At 35.4% G+C, this 15,417-nt stretch overlaps 1 protein-coding gene across 5 annotated transcripts in view; it reads right to left on the bottom strand.

Annotated features, from left to right (window-relative positions):
* The window catches only part of LOC107745058 (rap guanine nucleotide exchange factor 2-like), a 45,646-nt gene extending 41,491 nt beyond the window's left edge, over positions 1–4,155 (bottom strand). For all 5 annotated transcript variants that reach the window (XM_016558884.1, XM_016558888.1, XM_016558889.1 and 2 more), the window contains exon 1: positions 3,436–4,155. In XM_016558884.1, the coding sequence (XP_016414370.1) occupies positions 3,436–3,504 (69 nt within the window). In that variant the 5' untranslated portion in view covers positions 3,505–4,155. The remainder of the gene's footprint in view (positions 1–3,435) is intronic.
* Between the last annotated feature and the right edge of the window lie 11,262 nt (positions 4,156–15,417).

Below are 15,417 nucleotides of genomic sequence, written 5' to 3'. Positions count from 1 at the left end.
GCCGATGCGTTCGAGGCGGGACTTTTATTTTGACGGCGCTGACAGAGGCAGCACAGTGCTCACATTCTCCCTCTTGTTCGCCGTCGTCGTTAACAGTTCTGTCTAATACGGATAGAAGTCTGTTTAATAATCAGATAGAACGGTTAAAGAAAAGAATTAAAATGCATACAAAAAGTATTATAACGATTGATTTTATATTATTAGTAATAGATTCTAATAATATAAAAGCATTCAGCAAATACGCATTTATATAATTTAAACAAATCTTTGAATGACTAATGAACATTTAATTTCACAAAGCTTGCAAAATTAGTCGGATCCAGTTGTGAGATCTTGTGAAGTGTGCATTTGTATCCTGCATGATCACGTGTTCTCTGCGTGACGGTCGATCCGTGTGAATTGAATGCGGACAGGTGAAGAGTTCAGCTTCACTGGAGACGCGCGATCGACAAACTTTACTCGTGATTTCAAATTATGCTGTGCTTTATGCATTTGCCCACTGCCATATTCATGTCATTTCCACCGTGTGCTGTATGTAAAATGAGTGTCACCTTGGCTTTATTTGAAAAAATATGATTCCCAAATCCCAATGCACACAAACTTCCCAGAATACTGAGTGCGGCTGCCAAAAAAACAATATCGGTCGACCACTAGTTACAGATCTTATTGTGAATGATTCATCCATGTGTGTTTCTCATTTTTCGGACCTCTTCATTTACAATAATAGCAGTGAAAACATAAATTCTGGTGACAAATACCAGACTTCTCCAATCATTTAGTCTGTATAAACCCCGCCCTTCCAAAATTTACTACAAGTTACCTTTTTTTGGCACAACAGAGGAAAAAAAAGAGATGTTGTCACTTCCATTTAATCACAACTTTAACTGTATGCAAAGTGTCAGTGAGAGAGGGAGTACTGTTTGTAAAAATATTAATAATTAAAAGGACAAAAAAAAACTACATCTGGTTCAAAACTGTTTTGGGATCATGTTAATGGATTCAAATCTACCACATAAAAAGGATTTTTGTGTTTATTTTGATATGTAATATTGACAATCTTTTCATCTACATGTTTAAAAAAAACTTAAAATCATGGCTAATCATACAGGGAGGCTGGGAGGGTTGATTTCAAATCTAGTTCTACTAGAACCACAAATAGGTGTATTTTTTGCCACAATCATCACTAACGCACATGCACAGTCTATGTTTGATCACCACAATAAATTGATGAAAAGAAATAATCCAATGAAAATGCTACAAAAACAGCACTCTTTGTACTTCACATTAATTAACGCTGTTTTGGCGATAAGTAGTAGATGTCTAAATTACTGCAATTTGTAAATATGGGGAACATTACTTCAAACAACAAGAGAGACAACAAAAACAACAAAAAAACTCACAAAAGTTATAGGCATACATTAAAGGCACAAGTGAAAGCGAAGAACGAACTGGTGTGATGTCATTTTGAACAAGTTAAAAAATTTTGAGTTCAAAACATCTTGGCAAAAAAAAAAAAAAACCTTTCCAGAGAAGTTTGCTCTTGCTTTTGACGTAGAAATCTTCTCCAGCTCATTTCTTCTGTTCAGTCCGAGATCAGATGTCCATGAGTGAAAGCAAGAACACATGATCTGTAATCCTAATTGAAAGAGTCATCGATGCAGTTTTTTTTTTATACTATAAAGCTGCTTGCTTTAGAGCAAGCAGTATAAAGTGCTATATAAATAATTGTGGCGTGACTTGACTGGATTGCCGAATTGCAGAACTTGCTAAATTTACATATTAATCTAAACACGTTGGGATGTTTGTTAATAGTATACCACTGCAAAGGTATTTTGAACTTCTTTTCACCCCTAAATAAAGAATGAAAAAGAACTTTGTGGGCCTTAACCCAGCCTGGTCCTTGATGAAAACACTACTTTAACATGATAATCTGATTACCACAAGGACCCACATTAATAACCAACTGAAAATCTCTTATCTAGTGGATTAGCCTAATATTACTAATTTATCATTGACCTGATACTTATCCAAAGTAACAGTTACACAACACATTTTACTGAAAAAAAAACCCCACTGGAAACTGGAAGCAAGTTGCTTGTTAAAGCACACAACAGAAATTGCTCATGGATGAACCCCTGGCAGATTTAAACATACAACCTTTTAGTTACTTGCCCAGATTTTTAACAAACATGTTGCAGTCAGAGGCACAATGCAATTACTTAATTATGCAAAAGTTAGTACACAACATCAAAGCTGCAATAATGTGTTCAGAAGGTGTTAGTGCTTATCTCTTCATTTATTTCACACTGGGCCAACAGCCACCAGCACACATTCAAACAGTGGCTTTTGGGTTTCTCTCAGCTTGAGGCCCCTGAGAGTCAGAGGTCCCAGGGCCTGATCCATAATCCTATGTAGGGCTGCAGAGTATTCAGTGTACCTAAACATATCACACTAAATACAAGCAAAATATGAAATCCTTTAAGGAACTGCTTTAATTCTTCATGGCAGCACAAAGAGGCCCAGATCTGAAGGGCCTACACTATAAACTACATTCCTCACATTCTTTTGATTAATTTAATTCCTGGGCTGGAGACTCACAACCCAAAAATCCCACACACAGAAGTCAAGCGTAGTTTTTTAAGTGACCAGACAGAGGACATTCATACAATGCTGGTAGTTTACAGAGCTGAAACTCTAATGAGCTTGTGGTCAGGGGCTAAATGGCGCTGTGCCATTTGTTTATTTCAGATGGTTTAAATGAGGATGATCTAGTCTGGACTGCAGGGCATTGTGAGGAAATACTCCCTTCCGATAGATGAGTAATACGCGTCTGAAATACCACAGAAACAAGGTCCTACCAACTCTGATGAGTGTGACTATATTAAGCAACTCTTTAAAAAAACCCTGTGGGCTCCGATTACGACAAAACTGAGCGTAGATGTGGAACAAAATAGTAACTTGCTCGACTTTGTTTGGCTGCATACTAAAGGAACACCACAATTTCCCAAAAATGAGTAGAACTGGAGCTTGTGGCGCCTTTAAACAAGCTGGTCTAAATGAAGCAATGTATTTAATGTCTGATGCCGCTATGAATTGGCGACACTGTTTTATTCGGATATTTAAATCAACTGTATACGAAAACGTCTACTTTAAACTATTTATACATCGCAAGTTGATTTTAGTTTAATGTTTAAAACGTTTAAATGAAACAATTAAGCCAGCTTCAATTGTATAAACAGTTTTCTTGAGACGTTTTAGGGCAGCTTGATAAACCGTTTTCTAGTTGTATAAACTTTTCATTTAGACAGTCTACAGTTTCTTAAAACAATTGACGTTATCTATTGCGTAGCAGCGAAGTACGTAAACAATCACAAACACGCAAGCTGTGTCTCAAAATCTAGCGTGTTCCCTATCTAGGCAACAGTGGTCTCTTACCTGTTGCGTCCTGTCGGCAGGATTCTTCATGATCGCGTGCCGAAAACTATTGTCCACATATGAAGCCATTCTGTCCGCGTGCAATCACAAAAGATCTCCTTTATTAAAGTCCGAACATTTCCTCTAACGCTTCCGACTCCTTCGTTTAAGCGGAGCCGTCATTTGTAAAAACCCCACACGTTCCCTAAAAGACAAATGTCTCGTTGTGGGCCAGTTTCTGAGCCCCGGGCTGGAGTTGTATTCAAAGCAAGCACGGGTAACAGTAGATCCTCGCAGCGGCGTACAAGGGGCAAATATTTACACCCTTAAAAGTTTGTGGCATTCAGAAATATCTTTCCAAAGAGAGCGTAATGACTACAGGGCAACAGAATCACGTTTTGCCGAGTAACATCACTGAAACAACTATACAACAACAAAACACGTCCACAAATGTCTGAGCATTGTCTTGTGTGCGGATAGAGGTTCACGGATATAACGTTACAGGCGTAAGATCCGTTGTTTCGGGGTCGCTGTTCATCCCTCCGCGTCCGGCGAGTCTCTTCTGTTGCGTCGAAGGCGAAAGCAGACGCTAAACGTCCGTTAATCCAAGTTGGGGTAGTTTAACAAAGTGACGTGCGTCCATAGCGACTACGCGACGGACACCGGACGGACGGGCGGGGTGAAACTGGACCGGTGACAACGCCGTGATTCACAAGATTTGAAGCAAGAAATTAAACGGCCGGCCTCTAGCGCCCCCAGTGGACAACAAGTTCAGCCAAACTTTGAGGTAGAGCTGTGATAATGGAGCGGCATAAAGCGGCGACCAGTGGACAACAAAGCGTGTTACATAACCAGAAAAAAGACGATGGATCTAAAGGCGCATATTTAAACATTTAAATGTTTTCAATTCAAAAAATCAATTTATTTAAAATCAACTGTTCTTGGTTCACAACCGGTATAAATATCTTATTTACAACAAAGATTGCTATCAGATGTAGGCTAGGCCCTACATGGCAAATGAAATACATGACACAGTAACCAAATGGAAAGTCCCCACAATTCACAGAAACAAACGTGTGTGTTTGTGTGTGTTTGGATATCCTTGTGAGGGCCAAATTCTTGAAAATATTGTTCACAAATAGTGAAATATGTCAAAAATATTTTTCATTGTTTCATTGTTTTTGTCAAAACATTTGAAATGGTTCTCAATTTTTTGATAGACTCACAAAATCCTTTTTGTTTTTACATTCAATAATGCCAACCGGTTTATGGGGTAGGGTTTGGCTTGAGGTTTACCACTGATTGTGTCCTCTATCATATAGTGAAACCAGTGTGTGTGTTTGTGACCATCTATTATAGAAAGCATTAATTTGGTGCTATCAAAGGATCAGTGATGGTGTACAAACAGCAATTCCCAATTGTTTTTTAGTGATAGAGAATTTATCCACTGCCTGCACCAGACAAAAACAAACCACACATAACAAACGCCTACAGAGATGTGGTATTTTAAAGCACCCAGACTGCAGGTACTTGGATGGAAAACAGGAGTGGTGTAAATCACGAAGTCAGTAATATATCTACAACAAAAGAGCTGGGAAGCATCAGATACGTACACAAAGAGAAAAGAGCAAGGGTATGATGAAAAGAGTGTGGGATGGGGGGCTGAGAAAAAAACAGGGCAGAGAGAAATTCTTCAGTTTGTGTAACAGTCCTGTATATCAGAAACAAGGGTCACTAACATGTGTGTGCAAAGATCTATATGACACTACTTACCACCATGGGGAAGGGTGTTAGAAGTCTGTGACTAACACCAAGGGTGCTAGTTTTCTGTTCCCTTAGCAACAAAGAAGTACTGAAAATATTGCTGTTTTATCTATCTAATCTATATAGCCAGATGGTTAAAGTTACGTTATGAAAACATGGGTGTGTGTGGGTATATAAGGTATCTGTGTGAAAGTATATATAGGTGCTTGTTTATGTCTTGATTTATGGCTGCTTTACTGTTCATGAGTTATTTCAAACCTTTATTCATCTTGTAATTTACATCCACAATCAAAACCTAACAACATACAAAATATAATTCTGTCATCCTGTAAAAGCAAACACTACGCCCACCTATATGTGTTTTTCTCTCTATCCTTTCCTTCCATCCTGGTACGCTTGTGCAAATATTGACCGTTATACTGTATAAAAGTGGCTTGGTTCCTACATCATTATTCAGGGCTGCTCTCTGATTTAATTGAGGTAATGATGGAAGAATGATTGCTATAGGGAAAAACGAAGGTTTGATGTTTTATACACTCACATACACACACAGTGTAATGATCGAAAGATCCAGAATTCATTTCAGTAAGGCATCTATCTTAAATGCATCTGTGCTTACAGTAATTACTGTTTCATGTGTGTGTGTGTGTGTGTGTGTTTGTTGTTCTGTTGTTCAACAGCTGTTGTCACTCTTCTGTCCAGTTGCATCGGTCTCTAAAGATGAGCACATAGCAGCACTGTTTGAGGTAACACATGAACAGACACAAACACCTGCAAAATCTTCAAACAGGATTGATCTCACAATGCCATCAATTATTGTTATATGACTCATATTATGACTCACAATATACACAACATGACCAAAAGTATGTGGAAACCTGAACTGCACAAAATATGTGTGTTCCAAAGCTGCACGACTTTCTTTCTTCTGTGAAAGACAAAAGAACTGTTTTTAGCCACACAATGAAATTCAGTGGGGTCCAAAGCAACAGGTGACCCTATTGACCTTTTTTGTGTATGGCAAAAAAAAAAAAAAAAAACAGAGACATTTCTCAAAATAAATGTGCTGTATATATCACTTACTGATATTTTGCAACTTTGTCGCTGTAAACACTGTAAACCTTGAAAACCTAAAACCTACTGTATATATTATTTAAGCTTTTTAACAGATGAATTAATGTAAGTGCTTTTAAAAATCATAGTTTTTATTAATGTTTTGAGTTTTTTTTTTTAAATTTTCTGTTTTCATTTTAAATTTAAGTTTTAATAATTTTGTTGTGTTTATGTCATTTTTATTAGCTTTTTTTAAAAATCTGTACATACAGTTGTATTCATTTTTATTTCAGGTGAAAATTTTTTAGCACATAATAAAATATTAAAAAACATAAAATATAAACCTTTTTATTGTTTTAGTTTTAGCTAACTATAATAACCCTAAACATTATACCAAGATTGCTGTCGATTGAGCTTAGCTTGTACTAAATCCTTCAAAATTTGTTGCCACTATAATTTCTCTAAAAGCCAAAACTGTTAATTTAAAGGTGTGTTTTGTGGTGTAGATAAATGTACACATTAGTACACATTGTACACATTAGTACATAAATGAAATCTTTTTCATAAAATGTTAGGACTTTTATTTTTATCTTTGGAAACCTGACATCCCCTTTGAAGGATTTGAATCATATACTGTTTGATCCTCAAGAGCAGCTGAGCTGGTTGTATATGAAAATAATGAGCTGGGTCTGTGATTTGGGCAGCACTTCAAAGGCATGTGAAAAACTGTCTTCTCATTTGAGTCTTCCTCAGAGAACCTTATTACACATGCAACATGCTCACACTACTTTCTGTTGCAGACATTTCATTGTAAATTATAATTATCTCTGGTATCTTCTGAAAACAATATCAATTTATAACCTCATGTTCAGTCAAAGAGCCAAAGACAAAAAGTGTATTGCCACAGACTCAAGAAGAATCAGCAATAAAACATATAAGAAATAAATAATAAAATACAAAGAAATTAGCTGATTATAAAGTGAAAATGAATGGATAATGCCATACATATTGTGACTTGCAGTAAATCATTTGCATTTGTTTTTGACTACTTTGAATTGGACTAATTGCTAATTAGAATATGTCCCAGAATTTGACATTAAAATAAATTAAATTCAGTGTTGTAAAAAAAACACTATAGGACACATTAAAGGGCCAATAGGTGAGATATCATGATTAGTTAAAGCTTAGAAAAACTGCCAACCTCTGATAGAAATAACTTCTACTAAAACTGGCACTGCATACTTGCTAGGTCACTGCACATGTATTTAAGGTCACTCATTTTTAGATATTAACTATATCTAATTTATTTAGATATAAACTAGATATTAAATATGATTCATTTTTTAACCATATAAGTCCATTTTTGTGCAGTAGCATGAAACATGTTTGAGTCCAAGAATATTCCTTAAGATAAGGATTTTAGGAACAACACACTTTGTCATACCTCTTGCCATGTACAGTCCCTCCCCCAACACACACACACACACACACACACACACACACACAGAATGAAAGAGACAGAGAGACACCATCTAGATGAGCCATATTAATCTATAGGAAACACTTCCTGTTTAGAGGCTGTGAAGAATAAATCACATTAACTACTACATTAATTAAATCACATTCATCAGCTAAAATCAGTTTAGTAAATCTCTTTAGACATTACAGTCAGTAAACACACATTTCATCTACTGTATATCTCACTCAGTTAATATATCTTTCATTAATTGGCATCAAAACATGGGTGTATCAAAATATAAATAATATTGAGCTTGAAGATATTTATATAATAAACTCTATTTAGCTCAAGTCAGTTCAGATTAATATATATCCAACAGAGGGCATCCCTGAATTCTTTCTGTAATGTGTTTTTTTTAATTTAATGATATATGTAGATGGACATCTGAAATTACAGTTTGATAATGGAAATGGCGGTGGTGGAAATGACATTTTAAAAATGTAATAACATTTTGGACTCCTTTGTCCAACTTGACTGAAAATATTCTGTTTCATATTCCACATCACATATCTACAATATGTTTGTGTACAACCTAGGCTAACTTTATTATTTGAAAACTTTATTAGTGGCAAAATTGTTGTAATTGTGGAATACAATTACTTTTTTTTAACTTACTTGCTTTTTATTTAAATTAATTTAGAGAAAGGAAAAAAAGATAGATTATTTCTTAACAAATTGCCCGTTTTCATGTTACAAATATGAAAAACCTAATGAAATTTCTATATTTAAAAACTGTGAGTTTAATATTGTGGGGAGATGAAAATGACCCACATATGCCAGACATGAACATATCCAGCACATAACGACACTTTCTCAAATGAATTGGGGAAGCACACACACACACACACACACACAGGTTTGTTTTTGTGATAAGTGGGGACATCCCATAGGCGTAATGGTTTTTCTACTGTACAGACCGTATATTCTATTGCCCTACACCAACCCTACCCCTAAACCTACCCCTCACAGGAAACTTTCTGCTATTTCAGATTTTCAATACACTCCATTCTGTGTGATTTATATGCGTTTTGAAAAGTGGGGACATGGGGTAATGTCCTGAAAAGTCACCTTCTCCTTGTAATACCTATGTTATACCCTTGTCATTATACAAATTTATGTCCTCATTTGTCACAAAAATGCACACACACACACACACACACACACACACACACACACACACAAAAGTGAATACTCAACCAGATGGGAAACTGAACACACCAAGAAAAAATAGCACCCTATTATGAAAGCACTGTCTCTTAGGATACTGAGTAGCCCATTTGAATTTCCTTGCCTCAATACGTTCCTCTTTCTGTCCTCTTCATTATGAGCTCAACTTCATTAAGATGGTTTCTAATCTCTTCAGTTAATAATAATGGACTAAAATGACTAAGCTCTCACAACAGCCGCAGTCTAGAAGACCTTTATTCATCCACTTCCACACAACATCATTAAAACACCCTGGATGTAAGATGTGGATGAGGTAAGAAGAATTCTCTTCAACTGTACAAAAGGGGAGAGAACAAAACACACAGCAATGCAGGTGTTCTCATTATGTGTGTTACGTCTGTTGTGTTAAAGCACTTGCTCTAATGATGGCCCCTAGTGTTTCTGCCACTGTTTCTTTGACTATGTCTGGCAACGAAAGAGAGAATGAGTCTGCTTCCAGATGCTTAAAAGTTTCATTCACACATTTTTCAAAGTTGAAAAAATTACTTGTATCATTAAAGCTTTGTTGTTGATTGTTGTTTGAATGCTGTAGAAAAGAACATAAAGTGCAGATGCACAAAATAGTTCACACACACACACACACACACACACACACACACACACACATATACACTCACCATAGTGCTCACTACTAAATATCTTTTAGCACTCAGAAATTAAAGGAAGGATCAATGAAAAGATGGTTGAGATGCATTTCTAAAACTGACCCTCTCCCCCTCATGATGCATCAGTATAGATTACAGTTGGCTGACTACTTTGGCAGAGAGATATCTCAGATTTTCCCGCAGTGGGAAATGTTTTAAAACAGAAAAAAAAATTTTTGGGGTTGTGTGTATGTACAGTATTTACAGGTAAATTTTGACTGTACTAAGGACTTGGTTCTTTTTGTGTAGCAAATATGGGTATTTCTTCTAAGGGTAGCGAGAAGGGTATTTTGATATTTCTGGGTGTCATCACAATGAATTATTGTGAAAATGCATGAGCTATGCCATGTTTGATACTAATTGTTGTTTTTGTAAAAGACCCAGATTTCCAGTCTTAAAATATTAAAATAAATCATCCAATAAATTAAATATGAATTATTACACTTGATAGTTATTTTTTTCGCAGAAGGATTGTTTTAATTGGTAGTGTTTCAATTTCCAATCTTAAAATATTAAAATTAATGTAATAAATTAAATATGAATTATTACATTTGATAATTACTTTTCTGCAGAAAGATTGTTTTAATTGGTAGTGTAACTTTTTCCTTTGTCCAATTTGACTTTCCATCCTGTATAGTCTTTTATAAAAACCATTTAACGAACAAAAGGCAGGTCCAATGGACAATACTGGATTTTATGAATTCAGTGATGATTGTAAATTTAAATAAAAAAATAAAATAAAATACAAATATAAAAATTTACTTCAAGTAATCATTTAAACCAAATATTTGATGGGAACAATTTATTGCCATTATAAAGTAAATAACCCTAAAACTCATAAATAATCTTCTTTCAGTTAAGTCATTTTAACAATCGGTTAATTCAATAGCAAACATATCAAGATCATCATGTTTCAATTCTCCCATAGAGGTGATAAATTAAAGACACTAGAGTGTAGACTACATGTGTATATCCAACATCTATACTAGCATCAAAAATAGTTTGTTCAGTGTTCACACAAACTGATTGTTTGTGTATATGGTAATCATCAAGTCCTCATGTTGCACTAAGGTCAAACAGCTCGAAATACAGCAACATAATAAATGAGTTATTATGACTAATGTTAAAGCAATTGACTGCAAAACCCGGGAAGAAACAGTGTAGCATTTTATAAATGTCCACTGGCTGTCTTGACACACTGCCAACATCCTTTTTAAAAAGTGTAAATGTATAGAAAGAGACCTATATTAGATACAGAAAATAACTTTTTTTCCAAAGTCTATTAGAATCAATTTCTAATCCTTTCTAAAAACAATCCAGATAACTGCACACAATCAATGTTAGTTATCTTCATTTAGCATAACAAATTTGTAAACACAAATCGATACCTGGAGAATGTCAAATCTGCTTAATAATATATGCCTACATACAGATTCAAACAAATGTCATTGCCAATATAACTAGATCCTAGTGCTGCCTTAGATACTGTCATCCATGATATACTCCAAGACAGACTGGAAATCCGAACAACACTCTCTGAGAAGGTCCTCAGTTGGTTTGGATAATATTTAGAAAGCAGGGATTACTAATATTAACAGCTATAAATCTGTGAGGGCCCCTATGATTTGTGGAGTCCCCCAGGGCTCAATCCTTGGACCTTTTCTGTTCGATCTGTATATGCTCCTACTATCATCCAAAAAACAAAATTTCTTACCAAAGCTATGCAGAATATACCCATATCTACCAAGCTCTAACATCGAGCCATTACAGCTCCATAGACTCTCTATGCATGTGCCTTAGTGAAATTAATTTTCAAAAGTTTAATAAGAATTACATTCTTTGTATCCTATCTGACCACTATCTGACTTTTAGAAAAACATTTAGAAAAAAAAACTTCTCTCTTTTCTCTAATCTTTCCCTGTCTATCTTCTACTTATTTGAACAATGCTTGAAACTTGATATTATGAGCACTTCCTGTGTCTATTTGCCTCTTTAAGATGAATTGCTTGATGTATTCCCCAACTGTAAGTCGCTTTGGATAAAAGCGTCTGCTAAAAGAATAAATGTAAATGTATCCAAACATGACCTAGAAAAAATCATTCATAAGATCCTGTCATATGTTGTAAAACTAATCTTTTCTTACACTGCACTGTTATGCATGTTTTTGCATGTGCCTGTCTGTTAGATAGTAAACTTTATCTTTGTCAGATCTGTTTTTATCTGATTTGATTTACAGTATGTATACAGATACATACTCTAAATCAAATCAGATAAAAGCAGATCTGATAAAGATATAAAGTAAGTCAGTATATGTCCAGCCATTGTACAAAAAAAAAGAGGAGGAAGTGAATGTGTCTTATGTCATGAGATTTTGTTTTGACAAGGTAAATGCAAGCTAACAAAACCGCCATCAGAATATTAACGGTTCCTAAAACCATATAATGTAGTTGACACTTTCATTCTCATGTGTAAACACACACAAATACACACACATGCCAATATCCTCCTTTTCATTAGAGGGAAAGGTGCACTCAGTCAATTTTTACAAAAAAAAAAAAAAATACACACAAAGAAATTAATAGTACTTTTGATAGTACTTATGTTAAAATGCAAGAGCACACAAACCCCATTTCAAAGTCTCAAAACATTCAATGCTTCAGTTTTTTTAATGATGACATCTGTTTCAGACAAAAGAGAAAAAGTTGTGTAAGAACCACAACTTTGTCCTCTTCCAGATGTATACCTCTTGTTGCTAAGCAACAGATTTTGCCTGGCTGACACTTTATTTCACCCCGTGTTTTATAGCTTATTGGAATTGTGAGTTTTAGAACTGTAGTTTCTTGTCAAGTTTTGCATCATAAAACGAAGCCTGCTGTGTGGCATCTTTTATCACGGTATCTAGCTATTCATTTCCATCAATTGTCGTCACTGCTCCTTGTTGTTAGAGTAGCTCATGGCGGCTGTCAGGAGTGTTTAACTGCATGAGGCTCAAAAGAGAAGGAGAGGTGACCATCCTCCCTCTGGTTAGACTCATCCTCACATTCATCACATCCTCTCCTATTTCTATTCCCCTTCACTCCATTCCCCTTCACACTTTCTGTCCAACTGTCGGACATTTCTGTTCGATTAGTAGCCAACTAGTGACGAATGACTAAAAAATGTACCAACTTTTATGTTGAGCTGATCCTTCCTGTAGGTCACAAAGAATTATTTGGCCATTATTTCAGTTTTCCATAACGTAGATCACTGTCCATTTCTATAACTCACTTACTCTTACTCTCAAACTGATAGTTAAACGTTTAGGATTTCAAGTGTGTTTAATACCCCCATATGGCAAAAACAAACAAACAAACAAAAGACCAAGTACCGTAACATGCATTTTTACATTGTTTGTCATACTACAAAGAAAGGTTGTGTCAGAGGTCATGTAATATAATTCCCTATCAGAGAAAAAAGATCACTGCACTCAGTGAAGCAAACATGGATGATTTTGATCTATAATGCACTGCAGAACATCTTATTAGATGTGATGTGTCTGAATGTAACAAAGAGACAATGACAGAAATCATTAAAAACTGGCATAGAGAAAGCATGGATATGAGCAATATAAAAAGTAGAACATGACCGCAGAATCCACAGGATATCCACACTGACAGTAAAATATTCCATTCAAGTAAAAAACACTGTACAATTCCTTTCGAATATTACAAGCACGGATAACAGACAGTTGGAATATTGAGAATGAAAACAGCAGGTTCTGGAAATACATATTTAATTATTTTGCTTGTTATTTTCCCAGCACACTATTCCCTGTTGATTCCCTATAATGGTGGCAAGAGCATCAGCGCTCACTTACACTTCAAAATAAATAAATAAATCTGTCAAATGTGTTTTGCTTGTGTTGTGATATTTTTGTTGCTCCAATTCTGGCCCTGTGTCGCTAAGCTCTTGTGGGAAGTTAAAGAGCTTTCTCTAACACTGAAAGTAAATATGAAATGCTAAGAGATGCATTTTTGCACACTTGTTTGCACCAGCAACTGTCATATTGATGGCAACTACCTAACAAGTGAAATAAACTGTATAAAAGAATTAATATCAGGATATACAGTATTGTTTGAAATGTGTTTTCAGTATTGTACTCTACTGTATATTTAGAACATGCAATGGGCTTTTTGAAAAAAAGGCTAAAATAAACAAACATGGAAAAATAGAAATCTGAAATCCAAAAAGATTAAAAAATATCTTCAGCAAATGAAACAGTTATTATGTATACAGTATATGGAACATTCTGTACACAAAAAGCACAGTGACCTACCAAGCACAAACATAATCATGTCATAGCAAATCTCTATAACTGCATTGCTTTGAAATCTGGGACTCTTTTGTACTGGGTTGATCTTTTTGTGATTATGTTGTTGTGGTAATTTAGAACGGATCAATCACTGATGTTGGCAAAATCCCAACAACAGCACATGATAGTCTGCTCAGCAACAGAGGAGCTTGATAACCACTTCAATGGCCTTCTATTTATCATTCTGTAATTTCTGAGGGTCATTATCAAAAATACTTTTGCTACTACACTTTTAATGGTAGTCTAAAAACTAAAACTTCAATGACCACAGTGACCATAAAACAAGTGGTGAAGGCATTACATTGGCGAAACATTTTTTTCTTCTAATAATGCAGGAATAAATCTCAAAAATATACTGAAAATCTGTCAAGCAATAGTATATCACACATAACGTAATAGAGGTCATTAATATCAAATTAGAAATAGCAAAGCATCAGTTACAATCATTATGCATCACTGAAGATGTACATTAATTAAACTATACTGACACATTCCTATTTGTTTGTTTGCGTGTAATATGGATTGAAAGTAACAAAACAGAACAAAAAAAAACAGTTTAAAGAAGGGTTACCCAATCCTGTCTAAAGACCTCGATTCTGGAGTGTTTTAATTATGGTATGGATCTAAACTCTGCAGGACATTGGCCTTCCAGGAGCAGGACTGGACACCCTGGTTTAAAATAAACCGCTGTGAGCAATAGCACAACAGCCTTGTTCACACTGTCAGCATTTAAATGGCTGGAGGTTGCCGTGCCGCTCTGCACAGCTTTGTCACATCGCCAACAGTCGCTGTCACTCGTGACATCAGAAATCGCACAGTCTCTTTGAAAATGAACAATGTCAGGTCACTTTGTTCCTGCAAATTGCTATCCATGTGAATGCCTCTTAAAAACAGGCTTTTACTTCCTGCAGGCTTGGTTTGTCAAAGGAATAACTAAGAAGAAAATCAATTTAGTTTTGGGTTCAACACTCAGAACTCGAAAAAATTAATCCAGCACAGAAACAGTTCGGAGTTTCTCTTAAAAGTCACATCTGACATTCATTATACATTTAAATCCATCTTTGAATTTGGGACCTCTTGGGCTTTGCATTAATTTTCAGTTTTGCTTTCTTCGCTCTAAGTCAAACACGCAGCAAGAAGATTTCATCTTAGTGATCAAAGCTCAGTCCATTGGCCTGAACCTCATACAATTTCTGTTATGTCTTCCGACATAGACTCGGTCCCTATGAGGCCTCACTGATGCGGGACACAGGATGTTTGCAAGAAATGTATTCAGCATCCTTGCTTGATTTTGTATGTACAATTTTACGAGTATACTATAATACAGAGCTTGGAAAATAGTTGCAGCAATAGTCCTGACATCAGTCGTTATGTTTACTAACCATCACTCTTATTGTAAATGCACACTTTTGAACTAAATCTAATGAGATGCATTTTTTCAGAAT

This window comes from Sinocyclocheilus rhinocerous, unplaced genomic scaffold (assembly GCF_001515625.1).
Source record: "Sinocyclocheilus rhinocerous isolate Xijiao unplaced genomic scaffold, SAMN03320098_v1.1 scaffold888, whole genome shotgun sequence".
In the NCBI taxonomy this organism is placed as follows: Eukaryota; Metazoa; Chordata; class Actinopteri; order Cypriniformes; family Cyprinidae; genus Sinocyclocheilus; species Sinocyclocheilus rhinocerous.
The sequence above is the reverse complement of the archived record's forward strand: the minus strand, read 5'-3'. Positions and strand labels throughout refer to the sequence as shown.